A 25251-nucleotide genomic window follows, 5' to 3' on the forward strand; every position below is an offset into this window, starting at 1 on the left:
GAACGTGATCCGGGCTGTCATCATTATTACAGCAACAAACGGATGAGATTGAACAGGACACCCTTTTCATTGTGCTTTTTACCTGGACATGATTTCATTTATGCTTGGCAGACTTTGCTAAAATAAATGCAACATTATCGGGGACTGTTCTGTTGACGTTCTGCGAAGTTTTTCAACTTTATTATCTTGTATTGGTAAGTGATTGCACAAGTTTACGCTCCTAAACTTTATTTAAGCTGAGAAGAGTTCCGTTTGTTTGGTGCGTTAATTTCGTAAGAGTTTGCAATTGTAGTTATCTGCTTAAACTCCTGATTTCCTGGCGAAATCTAAAGAATTTGGCCACTGTCTTCACAAGCAAACTTTAAAAGTTGAAAGTTTGCGCTAAATGTCACATGGCCGTCATCCGTAAGCGACCAGCTAGAGCGCTCGTGCGTTCGTTTTGGGTTGTCGCGTCGCGCGATTGAAATGTAGATGACAGCTGGGACAGTACATACTTTGTATGTATTATTACAAGATACATTGTGTCTATTCAACTCTAAAATGCATACTGGCGTTTCTTGGGCTATATTTTTCACATGATGGTTTTTTTTATTAAATTTTTTTTATATGTGACATTCCAGGACTTCCTCAATTAAGGTGTCCTGTAATGTAGGCAAAATGTTTTCACATGTAGCTTGCAATTTAATTATTAACATATGTGGGTCAAAATAGATTTATTTTCTCATTTTTTTCACCTGTTGTCGATAAATGTAATTACATATTGACAATACAACCATCTTGTTCATGTTCAGGTTTATATTCAATAGTAAATACATAGCACGCTGTTATTTAACAGATGGCTTTTTATCAAGAGCGATTTACAGTTTACAGTATTTTTATTACAAAACAATTGAATAAAATCATGAATTTGTGTTTTGAATCCACAAATGCAAGAGGAGAAACTGAGCATCTTTAACCCTTGTGCGTCAGTTTAAAAAAGTTACTCAGAGGTCCTTAGAGGATAAAAATGTCCACGTCAAAAAACTGCCATAATAGTATTATATTTTAATATTATTTTCCACTTTCAATGTTCATTTTTTAACCAACATCAGTCCTGATCATAACTACCAAATATTCATTCATTTTCAGGATTCCAACCCTTTAAATGCCAGTTTGTTTACATAATTCCACTGTTGTTATTTTACACATACACTCACACATTTCTCAATACACACATACAAAACACACTGACATCCATACCAACACACTCACACAATTTTAGCTGCATCATTTATTCAACTGGCCTGCAGTGCTCTATAATACAGCAAACAGAAAATAGGAAAAAAGCATGTATTTGCTCCATAGGCTAAACTTGAGAAAAATGGCGCCATCTGGTAAAAAATATAAAAAATGTAAATTTTTAAGCCAGGGCTCATAGAATTCATGATTTTATGCTTTAAAGGCACTGGGATGAAATATTGTAGTTTCAATGGGGACATTTTTGTCCTGAAGGTCCTGAGTGTAACTATTTTGGGTACACAGTGTATTATAGATGTATTATAGGAACTGAGGTTGAAATATCAAAATTCCCCCAAAAATACACACCTTTGGCAAAATTTATGGTGTTGGCATTAACACAGCCAAAATGATCGAAAAGACAAAAATGTCCCGAATGTCGCACAAGGATTAAATTTGACCTCTGATGATTTGAGATGCTTTCAGAAGAAGATTTAATATCAATATATACACTACATATTAATATATCGGGCTGTCAAACATAGGCTTATACAAAAGCACATATTATTGTATAAAGGGCTGTCATATACTTAAATCATAAAGCTGTATATCTTGTGTACTATGTCAAAAATCAAATTGAATTTGATTTGTAACCAATCCAAATGGGATCCTCTTTGAATTTAATAATATCCTACTGGATATTAAGCAAAGCATTCTTTTAGGATGTTTTGACAATTACGTTAAACATGAAATTATGCACATTTTGTCTCTAGTAGCTTCCGTTTCTTAACCAAAACCCAACATTCAGACTGAAAGACCTCAGATCTGAAGAGTGCCACTCTCTAGATACTATCATACAAGATAACAGTTGTTTCACAACTTTATACGGGAGGAAACAAAGAGTAATTCAATGCTCTGCAGGAAGACCGTCAGTGTTATAACTCATATAAAAGGTTTAACTAGCCAGAAAATTGTGAAAGAAGCAGGATCTATGACTCAATAATTGAGGAATGTTCTTAGCTATCAAAACATATTCATCAAAATAAAGGTCTTGCCAGTTTGCGTGTCATGTCACTACATGTTTAGAAGATTTCATCAGGATTATGTTTGGAACATGAGTAAAATGCCCAGATATCTTTCCCCTGCTGTCACTGTCAGGTACATGCACATATATATGGCTCTGTCTCAAAACTCTGCAAGCTGCCTACCTAGACAACATTTTTGGAAAACATAAAAGCTGATTCAGCTGAGCGGAGTAAGTTGACTCCGATTGGGTCTAAGATGCCTCCAAATAATGTGAATGTTGGTAGTTCACTAGGTTTTAAGACCAATTCTTGGCACTTATAAGTTGGGGAAGTTTTCGTTAATGGATCCCTTGTGAAAGTGTAATTGTGGACACGCCCATTTCCTTTTCCAATCCTGCTTGTGGCCGATCCCTCACTGGAGTGCCAGATTCCTGATCCTAGACAGATAAGGAAGGGCCACTCTGTTTAAAAAATGCACCTCCAGTTTGCAGCCATGCACTGGTCTCCAATTTGCAGCCATGCACTGGTCTCCAGTTTGCAGCCAAATTCCTGCTTAAAGTTGAAGTGTGTAATTAACACCACTGACAGAATTGCAAAAAATAATGATTGTTTTTGAACTGGTTTCCCAAATAGATAGGCTAGTCCCACCCCAATCTCTGTATGCTGTATTTTAAAATCCATAAAGCCAAAATACATACTTCAACTTTAAGGAGTCATAAGTCTATAAAGGGCACTGCATACCAACATGAAAACATCATTCCAACTGTGAAGCACAGTGAAGGGAGCATGATTTGGGGCTGCTTTGCTGCTTCGGGGCCTGGACCGCTTGCCATCATCGAGGGAAAAATGTAATTCCCAAGTTTATCAAGATATCCTACTGGATAACGTCAGGGTGGCTGTGTGCCAGCTGAAGCTCAGTTGAAGTTGGGTGATGCAACAGGACAATGACCCAAAACATCGAAGTAAATCCATTACAGAATGGCTTCAAAAACAGAAAATCTGTTAACCATGCTGTGGAATGACCTCAAGAGAGCGGTTCACACCAGACATCCTAAGAATATGGCTGAGTTGAAGCAGTTCTGTTAGGAAGAATGGTCCAAAATTATTTCTGAACATTGTGCAGATCTAATTCGCAGCTACCGGAAACGCTTGGTTGAGGTTTTAATTTTTGTTTTGTAAGGAAATTAATACGTGGTCACAATTTCCATTTGTTTACAACCAAGTTTTCAACCAGGGTTCCATTGAGTCTATAATGTCACTGGACTGTTTGCTTACGGAGTGACACATGAAACTAGAAATGGGTCAGTGGTGCAAAATATGCATCACTGGGATCCTGTTTTGTTTTTTTTACCACAGATACTCCTTTTTTATAGCCAAGGCGGCTTGTATGATGTCACTAAGCAAACTCTGCTTCTTGACTGAAATTTGCCTTAGCCTGATAGTGGAGGATTGTCATTTGACTGTTAAATCTGCTGCTTTGTCATACAGTACTACAGTAGGAATGTCAAAAGTACCAGTGCTTTGGTACCAAGTTGATACTAAAATTAAAAAGAGGTAACGATACATGTATTTCTACAATGCTGGTATTACAGAATACAAATTAAATCTGGTACTCTTGCGCTGTCTAAATGACAGGTAACTGCTATGTGTGCTATGAGAGTGCTCAAAGTAACACACCTTTATGATCAAATACACTTTAAAATGCCTTTCTTGGCGAGATATAAATGTAAACACAGTAGGTTATGTTTTATGTTGGCTAACTAAAGTCAATGTAACAGGCGGGAAAATTTGATATGTATCAAAATATGTGCAAGCACTTTTAGCTTATTTTGTATCTTTATTCTGTTGTCTATATTCTATTGCTTTGATTTCTGTTATCCTTATTATATTACTGACTTGTTTACTTGTCATGAATAATTTTTTGAGAACTTGAGAAATCAGTTCGTATTAGTTTTGCTGACATAAAGTGGCAAGAAAAAGTATGGGAATCCTTTGGAATTACCTGCACTTATGTATAAATCTGTCTTAAAATCTGGTTTGATCTTCATCTGGGGATTTGAATGTACAAACACAATCTGTTTTAACTAATAACACACAAAATACTGTATTGTTCTTGTACATATTGAATACGTCACTTTAACATTTACAGTGTAGGTCGGAAAAAGTATGTGAACCCTAGGCTAATGTCAACAAAAGCTAATTAGAGTTAGGAGTTGGCAAGCCTGGCATCCAATTAATGAAACGAGATTGAAAGTGTGGATAAGAGCTACTTTGACTTATAAAAAGCACTTAAATATTTTGGGTTTGAATTCACAAGAAGCATCTGCTGACGTGGACCATGCCTTGCAAAAAGATCTCAGAAGATATACGATTAAAAATTGTTGCTTTGCATAAAGCTGGAAAGGGTTACAGTGTTATCTCAAAGAGCTTAGATATTCATCTGTTAGACAAATTGTCTATGAATGGAGACTATTTAGTACTGTGACTACCTAGAAGTGGCCATCCAGCCAAGATGACTCAAAGGTCACATTGCAGAATGCTCAGTGAGATAAAAAAGAACCCTAGAGTGACAGCTAAAGACTTGAAGGAATCATTGGAACTGGTGAACATCTCTGTTCATGAGTCTACTATACGGAAAACATTAAAGAGGCATGGTGTCCATGGCAGGACACCACGAAGGAAGCCGCTGCTTTCCAGCAAAGCATTGCTGCATGCCTGAAGTTTGCCAAAGACCACCTTGACACTCCACAATGCTAAAGGGAAAATGTTTTGTGAACTGATATGACCTAAGGTTGAATTGTTTGGGACGAACACACAGCACTAATTAAGGTGTAAAAAGGGCACCACATACCAACATGAAAACATCATCCCAACAGTGAAGTACGGTGAAAATTCCTTCTGAATGTTGTGCAGGTCTAATTCGCAGCTACCGGAAATGCTTGGTTGAGTTTTTAATTTTTGTTTTGTAAGGAAATTAATGCGTGGTCACAATTTTCATTTGTTTACAACCAGGTTTTCAACCAGGGTTCCATGGACAAGATGTAGAAATGACCATACATCAGATATATAATAAGCATTATCAAATGTTTATATAGGTGAACACTTCTGGTCTACAAAGCTCATTTCCAGCGTTTACGCATGAAAATATTGATATAATGTTTTTAAAGATAATAAGAAACATAAATTCAGCCATGTGTCCAAACTTTTGACTGGTGGTGTTTGATTCGGATTGGCTGTGTCAGGTTTTCTGAACAAGAGACCACTGAAAAATAATCAGAGGAAGCACAAACTATAGGAAGTTGTTTGGGCTTTCTTAACCCTGCCTTACCCGTGGATTCATTGTTAAACATGTCTGCATTATTCTGCACCTAAAGTACAGCAAGTGCTGCAGCTGTTTGGACAGCTTGCATCAGCTTTTCCTCAGTTTAGAGGAAGGAATTTCACAGTTCTTTGGCATCTCTAAATGATCTTTTTACTTTTTTCTGACTGGCTTGGGCAAACAAAAGAAAATGTTCATTTTAAAATACATTTTAAAAAGATATCAGTAATTGGTTCTAGGAAGAGATTCAGGTTCCAACTAAGAGACAGTTCTAAAACTCTTCCTTTGAAAAAGGGAAGATATATTTGGAATTATTTTGATGAGCTCACACGCAGTAATGGAAATGTTTTGTATAAACCAGTATATGAGCTTTTTGGATTCAGCAAGCATCCAAGTGTGTGTGTGTAAACACACAGAAAGATGTGTATCAGTGCTTTTTTTAGTAGTCCGTCTATTTTCCCTCTGACAGTTACTTCCTCCAACCTCTCAACGACTAGATAGAGTTCCTTGAAAGCGCTCACACCCCCTGTCGAGAAAGCAGACAATAGAATGTTAGTGAACTCTTATATGTCGTGTAGTCTATACAAAGGAATGTTTTTAAAGGGGTCATATCATACATTTTGTATTATATTTTCCCCAAGTTCCACTTATAATGTTTGTCAAGTATTTTTGTGCCAAAAACAGTCATAATTTAGTTTCCCACCCTCTCTCTGACCCTTAAGCCCCGTCTACACATGCAGTGACTTCAAGCAACAAAGCGACTAGATCTCATTCATTTTCAGAGAGAGCTGGCGATGTCCAGCTGCACAAGTGACCGCGACCTCTGGCGACTAGATGTGAGCATGGCGGCGACATGACAAAGTTGAGAAAAGTTTAACTTTATGAAAATGAGGAGTGACTCTTGGCAGCGACAACCAATAGGAGAGAAGACGTGTCTGTGGGGCTCTCGTCATCCGTCTCCTAGTCGAGTGCAGGCAACACAGAGAAGTTAATTTTCTGTTTTTGTTTATACTGTTCTGTATAATTTGTCTGTAATCGTTTACATGGATATAATAAAAATTATGCTTGGAAAAGAAACTGTTGGCAGTCTGAGTGAGTTTAATTCATACATTGATAGATTGTACATCTTGTTAATGATATTATGCAATGAGCACTGCTGCAGTTCATATTAAAGGGAAAGTTCACCCAAAAATTAAAATCCTCTCATCATTTACTCACCCTCACGCCATCACAGATGTGTATGACTTTCTTTCTTCTGCAGAACACAAATTAAGATTTTTAGAAGAATATCTCAGCTCTGTAGATCCATACAATGCAAGTGAATGGGTGCCAACATTTTGACGCTCCAAAAAGCACAAAAAGGCAGCATAAAAGTAATCCATAAGACTCCAGTGGTTAAATCCATATCTTCAGAAGTGATATGATAGGTGTGGGTGAGAAACAGATCGATATTTAAGTAAATTTTTCCTAGAAATTCTTCTCCCTGGCCAGTAGGGGGCGTATGCATGAAGAATGTGAATCACCAAAAACAAAAGAAGAAGAAGCAGAATGTGAACATTAAAGTGAAGATTGATTTGGCAGGGAAGAGAATTTACATTAAAACTTTACTCAAACATTGTTCTGTTTCTCACCCACACCTATCTGTTTGTGTACAGTTTTGTTAATGTGTATAGATTTGTGTGGACCTACATAAATTGGTATCACCATGGAGATGCTCCCAGAATAAGCGCTCTTGTATTTGTGCTTTGCCTTGTCATGTGATCTAGTGTTGGGTTGTGAGGGGCTGTTTGTTCATTGTTGTTCTCCAGCTGTGTCATTTAACCCCCATCCCTCCTTTAGCCAAGTCTGAAAGCAAGATTTAGTTTCTTCTGCATGGCACAACATGGTTGCTTTTAGGAGCTTTACGAGTCACTTCAGCATGGTGAGTGTAAAAAAATGTAATCGGATAGAAATAAATATTTCTATCCGATTTAATTCCGATTCTTATTTAATTTAGTAAGTTGTCTAATATTGTTGTGTAGACCAGTGGTTCTAACTGGTTTTGCTACAGGACCTAAATCATTTACACTGGACATTAAGAGGCAACTCAAAACCATACCAGAATTTTTTATTGTGACAAAAATGAAAAGAAAAATTTCCTTATAATCAGTCAAACATTAAAAATGGTTAATATTGCCAAAAAATGCATAGCCCCAACAACATTATGAACGTGACAATGGCTAAATAGGAAAATTAACAGTTTTACATTCTGAGTGCCTCTTGAATTGTAATGGTTTCATGTTCTTGGCAGTCAGTAATTCATAGCACAAAACATTGTAGTCAGTACAAATCATGTTTTTCCTTGCCGCGAGTGAACCCGTATTTAATGTAGTCCGGGTCCTATTTGTTTATTTATTTATTTATTACTATAGATTTGTTTATGGTTTTTGAGGATGAGGATATGTCATGCAACCTGTCCATGTTGGCATACTCAATTCGGCTAGCTTCTGCCAAGTGACAGATGAATTTGCTGCAAAACACTGTAAAGTTTGTTTGGATGCAAAGCTTTTGACGTCAACAACAAAAGATATGGGAAATGTGTTGTTGAACGTATGGGCATGTGTGAGATCCAGTTTTCGGAAAAGGATATAGCTGTAGATTGAGCTCCATAAAGAGGCGGGACCGTGAGTTGAAGTGTCACCCCCTTTTGGAATTGGCCTAACCCCCTTTCTGGAGTAACCCTGCCCCCATTTGGAGATCTCCGGGCTGAAGCAGTACCTACTTGGGTTTTCTGGGAAAATGTCCACAGAGGGGCGCCAAAAGCGAGTTGTTAAGCAAGTTGTTTCAAGTGTAAATGATGTAATACAGCTAAGAGGAGTGCATATTTTATTAACTCTACTCCCCAACCCTAAACCTAATCGTCAGTGGATTAAAAATGTAATCTTAGAGGAAAAATGCAACCTCCGAATCACACTCCTCTTTGATTATGGGAACGCGATTACTTCCTGGTTTTCTGTGGTTCCAGAACTCATGTCTCTGAGGCTGCTCATGTGACATGCTATCAGTAGTGCCACAGGAAATGGTGAATGCATTTGAATTTGGTACAAATATATCTGATTGCAGGTAGCACTTGTCAGTAATTTAGCAGAATGGGGTCAACGTTAGGGTACCGGAGCATTCGGTAGCAACATGTTTATTTCCCATGTGATCATGTTGGATAATTTGGTCAATATGGTACAGATTGTACTAATGTTTTGAGCTAAATGAGCTTTGCTTTCTCACCAGCTAGAGTTTAGATGTTTGGATTAAATCTGACACTAAATCAGAGCAAATGATTCTGCAGTGTTCAAATTACCTACTTGCATGAGCACTGAGAACTGTGCTTTGATTAGATGGGAACAACGGAAGCAGACGTAGGACCTCTCGCTGTGACGACTGTTACCCCAACAACCACTAAGCAGCTTTCAGAGAAGAAAAGGGATACACCTGTACACTCCTAAACGTTAATTCTGAGTCTTGTGAGCAAGAAGTAACTAAATTCACTTATGGCTTATGAACGTGGGGACAGATTCCATTTAACAGATGGGAATGGTGGAAATCCCTCCCAGTAAGATGGGAAAATGATTTGGATTTAATTTGATTTATCATCATGATCTCCTTGAATGAACACGCTGCAGGCAAGAATGAAGGTCTCAGTGTACCTACGGGCTGCAACGTGACTGCATGCAACTTCATGTTATGGGTTATGTTGCTTATGTCAACACACAAGTGGTTTGTCTTGATCAGCCACAATTTTGAGCCTTTATACTTAAAATGCAAAGGTTTGAAGTTTTTTTCTACTGTCTGTCTTTTAGACATCTTGGTGTAAATTTACATGTAGATGTCTAAAGAAAGTAAAAAGTAGAAAAAAATCTAACTGGCTAACGATATCTTCGATTGTAAAATGACTAACAGCGCTCCTGCCTTGCTGAATAGACACTGATGTGCATACGTGGGAAGTCCTGTGTAAATGTACTGATAGTTCAGACACCATAACCGTGACAATTTCTGAACAAGTCGTTTTACTAGTTTAGTCTTGGTAGACTGGTGAGGGAGCTTTTGCATCGCAGATGTAATAGTATACAGTATGAAGCCTATCGTGCAAAGGACTATGGCTGAACAGACTTTTAATTATTTGCAGGATATGAATTATAGATATCAACAATTACATTTTCACTAGTTAAAATGATCATTTTTGATATCAGAAATGGAAGAACTACTAATGAAAGTGCTCATTTTTATGTAAGCAATTACATTTGCACTAGTAAAAACATTCATCACTCGCAGAAGTTGCATACGTACTCTGTCAAATCATTGTACAGATATCTAACATGAATTTCGTACTATTTGAAATTCCATTTTGACTTATAACCCTAGAATGCATATGTGGGTCAAAAATTGCATGTCTGTCTACATTTTTGACAAATTTTTACATTACTACATTTACATTTATTAATTTGGCAGACACTTTTATCCAGAGTGACTTACAAAAGAGGAATAATACATAATAAGAAATTCATCTTTCTTAGAGTAGTACGAAAAGTGCTGCATTACAAAGTTTCACTTGCATCAGAATAGTAGTATCCAAGACAGATTAGAGTGCATATATATATATATATATATATATATATATATATATATATATACAGTTGTGCTCAAATGTTTGCATACCCTTGGAGAATTGGTAATATATGTACCATTTTTAAAGAAAACATGAGTGAGCAGGCAAAACACATTTCTTTTATTTCTTATGGGATTCATATTCAACTGTAGGTTATAACAGAATGGCACAATCATAAAACAAAACATGGCAACAAAAGAAAAAATTTAATTACCCCTGTTCAAAAGTCTGCATACCCTTTAGCATCAATGACAGCGTGCAGTCTTTTGTAATAGTTGTCTATGAGGCCCCAAATTCTTGCAGGTGGTATAGCTGCCCATTCGTCTTGGCAAAATGCCTCCTGGTCATGAAAAGTCTTTGGTCGTCTTGCATGAACTGCACGTTTGAGATCTCCCCAGAGTGGCTCGATGATATTAAGGTCAGGAGACTGTGATGGCCACTCCAGAACCTTCACCTTTTTCTGCTGTACCCACTGGAGGGTCAACTTGGCCTTGTGCTTAGGGTCATTGTCGTGCTGGAAAGTCCAAGAGTGTCCCGTGCGCAGCTTTCGTGCAGAAGAATGCAAACTGTCTGCCAGTATTTTCTGATAACATGCTGCATTCATCTTACCATCAATTTTCACAAGATTCCCCATGCCTTTAGAGCTCACACACCCCCAAAACATCAGTGAGCCACCACCATGCTTCACAGTGGGGATGGTATTCTTTTCACTATAGGCCATGTTGACCCCTCTCCAAACATAACGCTTATGGTTGTGACCATAAAGCTCTATTTTGGTCTTGTCACTCCAAATTACAGTGTGCCAGAAGCTGTGAGGCGTGTCAAGGTGTTGTCAGGCATATTGTAACCGGGCTTTTTTGTGGCATTGGTACAGTAAAGGCAGCTCATTTTTGTTCAAGTATCTTCATATTGTGCTCCTTGAAACAACCACACCGTCTTTTTCCAGAGCAGCCTGTATTTCTCCTGAGGTCACCTATGTGTTTTTCTTTGTATCCCGAACAATTCTTCTGGCAGTTGTGGCTGAAATCTTTCTTGGTCTACCTGACCTTGGCTTGGTATCAAGAGATCCCCAAATTTTCCACTTCTTAATAAGTGATTGAACATTACTGACTGGCATTTTCATGGCTTTGGATATCTTTTTATATCCTTTTCCATCTTTATAAAGTTCCATTACCTTGTTACGCAGGTCTTTTGACAGTCCTTTTCTGCTCCCCATGGCTCAGTATCTAGCCTGCTCAGTGCATCCACGTGAGAGCTAACAAACTCATTGAATATTTATACACAGTGAGGTTGCAGCCTTATGCTAAAATGCTTTTTAAAAAAATCACATCAAACTACACTCCATACGCCATAATGACAAAGAAAAAAACTCATTTTTGATAACATTGCACATTACACGAGGGATCAGCAACACGAGGTCACACATTACAAAACATTTCACTTGGGAGAATCCCCTACAACTATATCTGGTCTCCAAACTATGTTTCACAACAAAACGCATGCGAGATGTGATGCAGGAAATGACGTAAGATCACACGTGAGACAGGAGTTCTCGCGCAAGACTGGAGTTCTTCCCTCTAAAAATGGTGGTCCGCAAGAAGCTTGCGATCCAAGTTATTTGTGTGCTGATTTGCAGTGAAAAACCAAAAAAGAAAAGAATATGGAGGAGAGAATGTTTGGAGAGATGCGGGCAGCAAGGATTGTCTGTTCTACAGAGAGAGTTGAAGGTAAATAAATAATTTTGCAATGAACGCAGATAGCTGCCTGCTGATGTTGTGGTTCGACAAGGACATGTTTGTGCTTTGTTTTTGTTTAAAATAATTGAAAAGCTTATGTGCATGCAAATTTATTCTGATAGAAACTATATTATTGTGCTCACCATGCAAATAAATGCCTGATAAGACTGGTATCAGGGAGCTGCTGCAGATGACACATCAAAACACATTTCAGTCACAGACAGGTCTAGATATTTAACCTGCTTATATATCTCTCGGGCATCTGCGATGCATCGGCGCATCTCTCAGATTGCGTTTTTGAAAATTCACACATAGCAATCGTTGCTCACATGAGCGAGCACCGATTTGCCACTGATTTTGGGCTTTTGTCGGCGATCTCCATTAACTGTCGGCGAGTGGAATATCAGGGCTAAAATCATGTAGTGTAAACTCGGCATAAGAGAGGTGACCAAGAACCCGCTGGTCACTCTGGTTGTGTGCCACAGATCATGTGTGGAGATGGGAGAAACTTGCAGAAAAATAACCAGAAATACTCAAACCAGCCTGTCTGTCATCAAGAATCATCCATACGATTATTTAATCAGCCAATCATGTGGCAGCAGTGCAGTGCATAAACTCATGCAGATATGGGTCAGGAGCTTCAGTTAATGTTCACATCAACCATCAGAATGGGGAAAAATGTGATCTCAGTGATTTGGACCACGGCATGATAGTTGGTGCTAGATGGGCTTGTTTGAGTATTTCTGTAACTGCTGATCTCCTGGGATTTTCACGCACAACAGTCTCTAGAGTTTACTCAGAATGGTGCCAAAAAACAAAAACATCCAGTGAGGGGCAGTTCTGTGGGTGGAAACGCCTTGTTGATGAGAGAGGTCAACAAAGATTGGCCAGACTGGTTCGAACTGACAAAGTCTACGGTAACTCAGATAACCACGCTATACAATTGTGGCGAGAAGAATATCATCTTAGAATGCTCTTCTGAGATGCGGGTTGGTGCTGTTTTGGTGGCATGAGGGGGACCTACACAATATTAGGCAGGTGCTTTTAATGTTGTGGCTGATCGGTGTATGTAAGCTTACTGCACACTGTCACTATTAATTGAATTTTCCTCTTCCCAGTAATATAATTTTTCCTACTTTTCCTAGTTTTTGCTGACAAAAAACAAAACAAAACATTAAAACCACCTATTTTAATGTTGTGGATGATCGGTGTGTGTGTGTGTGTGTGTGTGTGTATGTATATATATATATATATATATATATATATATATATATATATATATATATGTATATATAATGTCAAGTTCTTCTGGAAAAGATGTGTCTTTAGCCATTTTTTGAAGACCAAGAGTGAGTCTGCTTCACGGACCGAGTTGGGAAGGTCATTCCACCAACGTGGTACGATGAAACCGACAGTCTGGGAAAGTGTTTTGGTGCCTCTTTGTGTTGGTACAATAAGGTACCGCTCATTAGCCGACCGCAGGCTTCTGGTGGGAACGTAGCTCTGCGGGAAAGATTTTAGGTACGGTGGAGCAGACCCAGTGGCTGTTCTGTATGCCGGCATCAGAGCCTTGAATTTGATATTTGCATAAATCGGCAGGCAGTGAAGAGTGACAAGGAGTAGTGTAACATTGCTTTCTTTGGTTCATTAAAGACCAGATGTGCTGCTGCATTCTGGATCATTTGCAGAGGTCTAACTGCGCATGCAGATGCACATGCAGGCCTGCAATGAGAGCGTTACAGTAGTCCAGTCTAGTTATGACAAGTGACTGAACAAGGAGTTGTGCGGCATGTTCAGAGAGGAAGGGTCTTATTTTCCTGATATTGTAGAGTGTAAATCTACATGATCGTGCTGTCTTTGAGATGTGGTCTGTGAAATTGAGTTGGTCATCGATGGTTACCCCTAGATTTCCATTAAGTGGTCTTTTGATCTGCCATGCAGGTATTCCTTAATTACGGTGTCTTTGACCATGTGAACTGAACATTTAGTTTTCATAACTACCCCTAGAATACATATGTGCATCCTATGTGACCCATATATGTTTACTATGGTGCTCAATACATATAACACTGCTATTACAATTGAAATACATGTAGTTAAATATATGTAAAATACATAAGCTACATGGAGTAATGTAGAAACATTGTGTCATACAGCAATATAGTGTACATAAGGTTGTCAATTGTCATCCTAGTCTATTGTACTTATATGTACACTGTCGCCCAAATGTCCAGATTTTATTCAAATAAAGTAAAATATTATATTGTATATCAACCCTTTAAAAATATAAATTATTAACAAAATTATTAGAAGTTAGGTTTTCTTGAAAAAAAAAAAAAGATTTCTTTAAAGAATTAGGGCCCTATGAAATCTGTTTAATTTTTTTCCAAATTCTGTTTAATTTTTTCCCAAATTCTGTTTTCCGTTTTATTTTCTCTGAATTATGGGATGTAAAGTTTAATTACATTTTATCATTAAAAAAAACTGTCTGATCAAATTAATTAATAGAATTTTAATAAAATCAAAACAGAATAATTACTTATTAACATACCATTGCATTATTTTTTATTAAATAAAGACCATCTATACTGATCTTCACAGCACAATCCCAAACCCAAAAGTTTATTTATGTATTTTTTAATTATTATTATTATTATTTTCAAACACAGTGCTGCACAGTAGAGCATCGCAGTATTTATGAAAGCAGTGATGAAACTCTTAAAATATTGCTTAAATATAAAGTAATTATTATTGATTTATTATTATTATTATCATTAGGGATGCACCGATACCATTTTTTTCTCTTCCGATTCCGATATTGGAAATCTCAGTATCGGCCGATACCGATCCCGATCCGATACCAGTGTTGTTTTTTTTGCATAATCAGTTTAGAATATCTTTACATTATTGTGTGGAACTAATTGGGAGTACTCTTTAATATGTAAAGAAACACAAACCTCTAACTACACATTATTTCAATATAAATGTTATATCATTATTATTATTAACTAGTATACTGGATAATGTAGCAGCAAAATGAACAGTGATTCCAGTATAAGTCATCAGTAGAAAAGAAGCCTTTTTTTTTCTTTCTTTTTTTTTTTCTTCTTCAAATTATTTCAGCCTGTATCTGGACTTTAAAGGATTCAGATCTCTTTTTTGTTCACTTTAGTTTTAAGATAACAGCTCACTTTTCATTCACACAGTTATTTTTTGGAACCCATTCAACTTAAATATTATTATTTATTGTCACGGATCCACCGCTGTCTCTCTCTCTCTCTTTCTTCCTCACTGCCATCACAGCACTCACTCTCCCCTGAGTTCTGATTACACGCACTTGAATATCATTAGTGGCTAATCAAGGACTGCATATATACCCCGCTTTCACACACACACTTTGTCTGTTCTCATCGATAGTATCTCTGAGACTCCATACATTTCTACTATGTCAAACATACCTGTGTCTTCATTATTGCCTGCAAGTATCACAAGACTGTTGTGAGTTATCTGTTCATCGTGTCTGTATCCTGTCTGGATATTACTCACCTGCTGTTTGCCACTCTGCTCAACTGGATTTACTCACAATGTTTACATCACTGTTTCAATCATCTGTTCAATAAACCCTGCTACTGAGTTCATATATCTGCCTCCATGAGTCTCTCCGTGACACCTTTAACTTTTAAACCCTCACACTTTTATGTTGACATTCTGAACTCTCCAGGAAGTCCTGTATGTGTCTGTTTGTAGGCAAGTTCACAGTAGTTTAATTCACTTATTCAAATTCTGGTTAAAAAAAAAAAAAAAAAAAAAAAAAAGTCGTTCTAAATGCATATTATAAGTGAACCAAACTACTGAGCATCTACATCTGAGATGTTGTTCTTGAGTAGCGCTCAAATATTGCACACCGCTGTGAAGGCTAAAAATAGGCACGAGTGCATCATCAGTCTGAGTCATATGAACTACTTTAATTGTGTTTTAATTGTTCTTTTATGTAATTTTTTGAGCTTGACAGTAACGAACATGACTAACACACAGTATCGGATTTGGATCGGGCTCGTCGGACCGATACACGTTTAAAAACGTCTGTATCGGAGCTGATACCGATCCAGGTATCGGATCGGTGCATCCCTAATTATCATCATCATTATTATTACTACTACTACAACTACACTGAATATTCAATTTTACTATACAGAAGTAAAATATTTCTGTTGCAGTTTTTCAGTTTCACGCGTCTAGTTAAATGGAGCTTTTATTTTGGCAGAAAACCAGATGTTTTTGATGGCTTCACTTCTCACCTCTGGAAAGCAGTTTGCTAAATGGGCTAATGTGCTTATTAAACTACAAAAGGCTATGATTAAATTATATAAATATATATATAGTCTATAAGTGCTGCGCTTCACATCGAATAAAGTGTTCTGCTCTTTGATTTGTTTGATTAAATCTCAGCCTTTTGTGATTTAATCATCTCACTAGGACATATCACAATTTTAATTTGAGTAATTGTGCATTTATACATTAATTTAATACCAAATATGTCAAATTCCGACATTCCACGTTTTATAGTTAATTCCGTTTTTATCAGTGGACTCCACGATTCCATCCTTGAAATCATAGGTCCCTAAATAATAAGCATCTAAATTTCACCTGGGTGTTTTTTGACCCACATATGCATTTTAGGGGGTTAAGGCTGCGCATTCTAGGGTTAATTTTTTTTTATTTAATTTTTTTATCCCCTTTTCTCCCAATTTGGAATGCCCAATTCCCACTACTTAGTATGTCCTCGTGGTGGCGCGGTTGCTCACCTCAATCCGGGTGGCGGAGGACAAGTCTCAGTTGCCTCCGCTTCTGAGATATTCAATCCGCACATCTTATCACGTGGCTCGCTGTGCATGACACCACGGAGACTCACAGCATGTGGAGGCTCAAGCTACTCTCCACGATCCACGCGCAACTTACCAGACACCCCATTGAGAGCGAGAACCACTAATCGCGACCACAAGGAGGTTACCCCATGTGACTCTACCCTCCCTAGCAACCGGGCCAATTTGGTTGCTTAGGAGACCTGGCTGGGGTCACTCAACACACCCTGGATTTGAATTCACGACTCCAGGGGTGGTAGTCACCGTCAGTACTCGCTGAGCTACCCAGGCCCGAGTGTTAATTTAAAAGAACAAGACAAATCCTATTTTTCATGATATGACCCCTTTAAAGCAATCAACTCACTCATTGCTTCCTGAACAATCTTGAAGCTAAAAGAAGAAAAAGCACTGTTTGAGCATGTCACCGTGACATTCATATCAGCATGGTGAGTGTTGGTAAGGACTATGATGTGCGGAATATTCATTACATCCCTTTTAATCTTTTGTGTTAAGCTTCATGGAAAACAGACCAAAACTATTAATGACAAATTTGTATCCATCAAAATGTTCTCTAGAATGAAAATGTCTTTTCCCTTATACCATTTGCAAATATTAGCTGTAGCAAGGACAGAATCATGGTTTACAGCTCTAATGTAAACTAAAAGTCTGACATCCTGTTGCATGGTGAGTTTAACAGTATGATAGTACTGAATATAAAATGTAGTACCCATGTGCTGTCTGACTGATAAGCGCACATATGTAATGTGACTGTGCGGGTGAATAATCAAATGCACTTCTTAGTCAAAATTACCCTCTTGGCAAGGTATTCATTTGGACAGTAGTCGGTTTCCATCCAAGTTGCCAATTTAATTTATGTGAAAAATTGGAATATCGCTAAAACAATTTGTGAATTATGTCACTTTTCTGTCCCATGTGTTTAAGAGAACAAAATTGTCACTTCTGGGTAAACTGGTGGAAAAGAGAAATACAGTATAATTATATTTTTTTATATAGTATGTCAGAAATATGTTTAATTGTTAACTATATTTACGTTTTCCCCCAGATTGTGTTTTGAAAAACATTTGATCATGCCTGTCATGTCTATGTTCTATCACTTCCATATGCCTGAAGCACATTTTGGCAATCAGTGCATAAATACATTTGCTGACTGAAGACCACGGCTGCACAGGTCAAACAAAGGACCACACAAAAGGATAAATGACAGGTTATATTGGTTGGCAGGATCATTAGTTTCTAAGGAAACGGTGTCTGGGTGTGGGATCCTATGTTCCTTTAGTTTTATGTCCTGTCCTGAGGCAGAGGAAATGGATTTATTTTCATAGGTGCAACAAAGGGTTCATGACACGTGCTCTCTTTTGCTACATTTAATGCTTTACTTTATGTAATCAATGAAAGGTGTATACAAGTGACCCAGCTGGAAGAATTTGAACAAAAAGTCCAGAAAACAAAGGCTATGTTCCATTTCAAACAGGCAGAAAAATAATGTTTTTTGGCCTAACTGACTGGTCTAGTCTGAACATGATTAAAACATATAATCTGGGCCCATATTCACAAAAAATCTTAAGGCTAAAATTAGCTCCTAACGTGGAAATTTAGGGCCATGTCACTCCTAAATTTAGGACTTGTACAATTTTCATCAAGAGTAATTCATAAAGCATTTTAACGGTAAAGGTAGTTTCTAAACCCACAACAGCTTAGAAGTCATCCTGAGGACTTCTAACTCCTTAAGAGGGACTCATATACAATCTGAAGCATGGCTGTTGCCGTCAGTCCACATTAAAAACAATATATTAGAATATTATACCTTGACATTGACTGTTTAAAAAGGTATCACCTGAATCGTGAGGGTGTTTTTATTTTTGTAAACTTAGTTAGAGATGCAGTTACCTATTCCACGAATCGAAACAACCCAATTACACCGGAGATAAAGGTTTTGACAACTCTGCGCTCCATGGCCACATCTGAATGAAACTTTGTAGCATGGATGAGTTGGGAATTTTTGTCATCTGTCAGCAGAATCATCTATCAAACTATATATGCCCTCTTCAGACCGCACAGCGTCCAACAATTCATAGCACTTGATTTCCTGTGGATCCGCGCTTGCTGCAGAGAAAAACATCCATCCACCCATCCATCCATCCATCCATCCATCCACCCACCATTTGCGGACAAGTTGCGCTCCTTGTGTCTACCAATCACTTTGGGCAATTTAAAAGACCACGCTCATAAAACTAGACGTCATCCATAGCAACGAGGTCAACTCCGCCTTGCTCTTACATTAAGATTTCCTTAGTAAAACTTGCTCTTAGCAGTTTTGTGAATAGGTTTTAAGCAAAAACTCTTAACTAGGAACTCTTTGGAGAACCCCTAGTGGTGAGATAAAAATATTTGTCAATACGGGGCCTGATTTTTACAAGCCTGATCCACACCACATTCGTAGGTTTTTGTTAATGCGTCTCAGTCTGAACGGTCAGATCGGATTTATTGTTTTTTTCCATCTTTTGTTGTGCGAAGGGTTGTTATATTAGGTTTTGCGACATGAAGACTTAAACTGGGTTCCTAATGGCTGGTCATGTGATTCTAACATGGCAGCCCCCATGTGCGGACCCTCTCCATGTAGAATAAAACAGCTTTTATAAGGTTAATGAGATGACTGGTGTCTTCATTTGAATGTGAGTGCTCATGATTTCCTACATATATTGCAAAATTACAATACATGTCTTTAGGAGTTACACTTTTTTAATGAGGAAAAAATGATGAGTGCACCTTTAACAACAATTTAACTTTCAATCTGATCCTCACACAAAGTCATCGTATGGCTTCAGAAGACTTGTAATATAGTCTATAGCCTATGAACTACTTTTATGATACATTTATGGTACTTTTTTTGTTATTTTGGAGCTTAACTGCACCTGGTCTCCACTTTTATTCACTTTAAATGTGTGGAAGAAAGGCACTCAGACGTACTGCTAAACCTCTCCTTTGAACAACAAAATGAGGATGAGTAGCCTATATGATGACAGAGTTTTCATTTTTGTATGAACTATTGCTTTAATGGTTTGTAGTATTCTGTAAGATTTTACATAGTTCCCTATTCTTTTTAAACCTCAAACTCAAATAAATCACAAATTATTTTGACAGCCAAACGATATATGTAAGCAACCAAAAGATAGTGTTGGAAAGACTGTGTGTCTGTCTTTTTCAAGTTTGCCAGCTGTGAAAATACATTTGTCTGCATTTACTGTGTCCAGACTAGTCACAAATGATAAAACCATGATTTCATAGGTCCAGTTAAGAAATCACATGAAGTTTACAGTTTTGGCAGATGTTGTGTTATGAGAGTTGACAGAGCTCATGTTCTCATGATCTTTTACTGTGATTCACAGGTTTGAGGCCTCTGTGCCATGCCAGAGAAATCCCACAGCACAGCCCATGACGTCCCAATGGGTGAAGGTAAGTTCTCACCTCTCAAACTGCATGTACTGTGTGTGTTTTAAATTCTCACAGAATTTCAAAATTTCTGTGACACTATAGTGAAACCAAACAGAATTGCAAAAAATATTATTTTAAAACAGATTTACTAAACACTGTGGGTGTTGGACTGCACTGGTCATGCTGTATTATTTGCTGTAGATTCAAAAGATCTTCAGTGAATAATAGAGCATGACCAGTGTAGTCCAACTCCCACACAAATGACTCTTATGAGCAGGTTCTTTTGAATCTACAGCCAATAATACAGCATGACCAGTGTAGTCCAACTCCCACACGAATGATTCTTATGAGCAGGTTCTTATGAATCTACAGTTAATAATACAGCATGACCAGTGTCGTCCAGCTCCCAAACGAATGACTCTTATGAGCTGGTTCTTTTGAATCTAAAGCGAATAATACAGCACGACCAGTGTAGTCCAACTCCCACACGAATGACTCTTATGAGCCGGTTCTTTTGAATCTACAGTTAATAATACAGCATGACCAGTGTAGTCCAGCTCCCAAACGAATGACTCTTATGAGCCGGTTCTTTTGAATCTACAGTTAATAATACAGCATGACCAGTTTAGTCCAACTCCCAAACGAATGACTCTTATGAGCAGGTTCTTTTGAATCTACAGCCAATAATACAGCATGACCAGTGTAGTCCAACTCCCACACGAGTGACTCTTATGAGCCGGTTCTTTTGAATCTACAGCAAATAATACAGCATGACCAGTGTAGTCCAACTCCTACAGGAATGACTCTTATGAGCAGGTTCTTTTGAATCTACAGTTAATAATACAGCTTGAGCAGTTTAGTCCAACTCCCAAACGAGTGACTCTTTTGAGCCGATTCATCTGAATCTACAGCCAATAATACAGCGTGACCAGTGTAGTCCAACTCCCAAACGAGTGACTCTTCTGAGCCGATTCATTTGAATCTACAGCCAATAATACTGCATGACCAGTGTAGTCCAACTCCCGAACGAATGACTCTTATGAGCCGGTTCTTTTCAGTCTACAGTGAATAATACAGCTTAACAAGTCTAGTCCAAGTTTGGTCACGCTGTATTTTTCGCTGTAAATTCAAAAGAACCGGCTCATAAGAGTCATTATTTTAGGAATCGGACTACATTGGTCACGCTGTATGTTTGGCGCTGCATATTTGAGTGGTGGTGTTGCAGTGCAGGAAAAACTTTTTAGCACAGTATTTTAGCACAGTGTTGCATCCACAGTTGTTGAAGAATTCATATTCGGGAACCATTATATTTAAGTAAAAAAAATCACTCTGTGCACCTTGAAAATTAAGCGAAAAGTGTGTTGTTGATTTACGTGTGTGAAACTCAATGAAATGTGATAAGTGCTTTTGAAAGTGATGGAAAGGTCCAAACACTTATTATATGGAAAAACATTTCTGGTACTGAGACACGTCTAGAGGCTTGTAATGAATGTGTGAGCTGTGGTGATAGGCCACAGGAATGTCTCATTTTGAAGAAAAGAATTTCATTGTTTGAAAAGTCTTCAGCACGCAACCTCAGACTACAGGCTACAAGAATCATGAATCTATTTCAGTGTCTTCTGTGTTGGCAGGGGTTTTATTTGGCAGTGAACATGAGTCAGTAGGTATGTTCTTAAGTTTGACAGGTGGATTGAGTTCAAATTGAAGCTCAAGAGATTTTCAGAGAATTTATGATAGGCTCACAAAACTCAATATGAAGCTGTCATCAGAAAATTATATTCAGACAGACTCTTATTGTTTAGTTGGCCATGAGTTTATACAGTTATAAGCAGACCCAGACAGAATCTGTGGCATTTTTAGCATTTTCTGCACTTGTCCTGGAAGTAAAAATCCCATTCATTTTTCCATAGGGGAATTGAATATTAATGATAACTTATAAACCTTTAAAGACAGACCTAACGTGAACTCAGAGGTTGTTAATCTATGGTATATGCTTCAGCTGAAGCTATCAGTCTCTGCTGGTTCAACTTCATTTGTTAAAACCTTGTTAAATAGTGGAATTCCTGGTGAAGAACTCTCAAACTATTTATAAATTACTTTAAATATATTGATAAAAATCAACAACTTTAAATCAACCATTTTATATTTTTTCCAGCATTTTAAATTTCATTCGATTTTCATTTGCAATGCAATGCTATCTGGTTTTATGCTTATTAGTAGGGATGTCCCAATACCAATACTGGTATCGGAATCAGGTCTGATATTGCGCTCATGTACTTGTGCTTGTAAAAATGCTCAGATAGCAAAAACCGAAAACATCTGTCGTACAAATGTTATGTCCTAGTGTGATTGTTGTGATTTAATGAGATAAATATGTAGTTTGAATGTGCTGCACGCTTTAAAGTGAATGTCTGCTCATAAGTTTTAGAGCTCCTCGGCTCATACATGGAAAACACCATCATTAGCATCGCACACCTTGTTTGTAGCAGATGACAGTGAGCAGAGCACCAGTTCACTTTGTAGCATGAGGCACATACAGACTACATATATATTTAATTAAATAGCAGCCTTTTGCGGTTTCATAATCACGTTGGGTCACGTAGCGACCTGCTTTTCCAGAGGTGAGAAGCTACCGTCAAAAACACAAAGAAACGGAAAGGACTTCAAAATAAAAGCTTCTGCCAAAATAAAAGCTCAATTTAAATAGAAAAAAGTATGATAGAAATATATCACTACTGTATCGCTATGTAACATTATTTTGTAATACTACTACTATTACTACTAATAATAAATCAATAGTAATAGTGTTATATTTAAGCAATATCTCACTCCTGTTATGCAGCACTTAACAGCACTTAGGATTTTGGATCAAGATCGACCTTGTTCTAGATATTTCCACAATACTTCATGTTGTTTTATAGGCCTATCTGTCTCTGATTCAAATGCCATAATATGCCTTCATAAACTTAAAATTGACACTTTTTACACAAGTATGCAGGTATTTCGACACCCTTGAAGTTTTTCTAGTTAGTCCAACAATTTTTTTTGAAGGCATCTGAGCTATGCCTAATCCTCTTGCTCTGCAAGCCCTGCTGTCAAAATGAATAGTTGAGATAAATGAGATATTCTTCTAAAAATATTTGTTTGTGTTCAGCAGAAGAAAGAAAATCATACATATCTGGGATGGCATGAGGGCGAGGAAATGATGAGAGAATTTTCATTTTTGGGTGAACTATTACTTTAAGTGTTCTTTGCTGTTTTACCATATCTAATTAAAAAATTAAAAAGCCATACAGAAAACATAGAAATGGATGTAAAGTGTTCTGCAAGAGAAAAAAAAGGGAACTTCCACTTTAATGAGTGATGACAGTAAGTTGGAAACATGCTTCCCTCTAATTATTAATCCATGCAGCCTGGGCTTGTGTTTCTAAGTTGTGTGGAGCAGAATACATTTGGTATTTGCTTATTCATGTAAAGTGCGTGTGTGTGTGCATGTGTGTGTGTGTTAAATTTTATTTGCATGAGCACTGAACAAATATGCAAATATGTGTTCATCTTCTTGTCATCAGTGTGGTGGAATTAAGATTTACTCTTTATCGTTACAGTGAGACTATGATTTTAATCAGCCATTTCCTGCACCAAACCACTAAGAATGATGTCATTTCCTGTCTTTCAGACAGTGCTTAAAATGACAATCTGTTTAAAGAATCGTGTCAGAGCATTGCGTGGAAATGTTCACACCAATAACATTATTTGTGTCGAGTTATTCCTGTTGACTGCGATTTGTCACCTAAATGTAAGTTTCTGTCGTCTTTGTCCAGCAAATGGAATATGACATGTTCTAGTGATGGATTGTAATATACGTAATGTCAGCAAAAATACTAACAGCCTATAATAATTAACGAAATACTTTTTTTTCATTTAAAAAAATAAATGAGGAATGCTTGCTGAACATTTTTACATCCATTTTTTTATTTGCATGCTTTTTGAATTTGTATCAGTGATTTATTTTTAGAGTTATTATGTTAGCAGGAATCCTAACATTCCCAGAAATACATATTAATTATAAGATTAAAAACAGTTATGGATATCCACATTTTAGCTGGGCTATATAGCCTATAAAATATTCACAATATATTCACAATGATTTTGCTGGCAATAAATATTGGAAAAATAAATATGGATATTCCTACATCTTAAACCCTCAAAATGTACAGGAACAGCTGCATGTGAGTTATCTGGGGCACCTAACAACATTCTATACTGTAAACGTTTGCCCTTCATTGCGGGTGAACACTAGTGCACGCTTGTTTTGAGCCCTGCTGTCCTGTGCGGTAGAGAGTGCACCGGCCTGGGGCTGTTTCTAAAGCAAGTAAATGGATTAACAGGCTGGATTAGTTGGAGGTGAATGGAGAGAACTTACCTGCTGTCTTCTCTGGTTAGTTTAAAGCCAGATCTATCATGGGGGAGGGGCAGCAGGTGACCCACCGTGGCCCCTTTTTTTGAGGGCCATGAAAACATTGATGTATATCTCACAAATAATTCCCTGAAGTTTATCACAGCAAGTCAATTTAGTCATTCATACCATTTGGATATGAGTCATATACCGGTTCATGATCCTGTCTGGAACATTGTTATTTATATGCCATATACTGTAAATGATTCAATGCTATTTGCTTCCTAGCATATTGTGAGCTGTATCAATAGTCTGTTTTGAAGTTTTTTGTTTTGTTTTTGACCTTTGAGGGCACATTTTATTTCCAATCATAGAAAAATATAATATACATGTAATGCATATTAGAGCTATCGATTTAATATAATTTAGCCAGCTAATATTAATTCAAAACAATTCAGAATATTGTCAGTTTTTTATAATAACATTTATAAAGTTTTGGCAGTATGTCCTAATCATTTCTTTTTGTTATCCATTTATTATTAAAAAATAATTATAGAACATGAATCAATCATTTCACAACTTTAATAGGTTAAAGTTTTATCAAAT

The 25251-nt window shown here is 37.3% G+C and overlaps 1 protein-coding gene across 1 annotated transcript in view; it reads left to right on the forward strand.

The window, feature by feature from the left end:
* Nucleotides 1–25251, forward strand: part of LOC127456732 (pleckstrin homology domain-containing family G member 3) — an 84604-nt gene continuing 59353 nt past the window's right edge. The window contains exons 1-2 of the mRNA XM_051725267.1: nucleotides 1–194; nucleotides 20204–20270. Of these exons, the coding sequence (XP_051581227.1) occupies nucleotides 20222–20270 (49 nt within the window). The 5' untranslated portion in view covers nucleotides 1–194; nucleotides 20204–20221. The remainder of the gene's footprint in view (nucleotides 195–20203; nucleotides 20271–25251) is intronic.

This window comes from Myxocyprinus asiaticus, chromosome 19 (genome assembly GCF_019703515.2).
Source record: "Myxocyprinus asiaticus isolate MX2 ecotype Aquarium Trade chromosome 19, UBuf_Myxa_2, whole genome shotgun sequence".
In the NCBI taxonomy this organism is placed as follows: Eukaryota; Metazoa; Chordata; class Actinopteri; order Cypriniformes; family Catostomidae; genus Myxocyprinus; species Myxocyprinus asiaticus.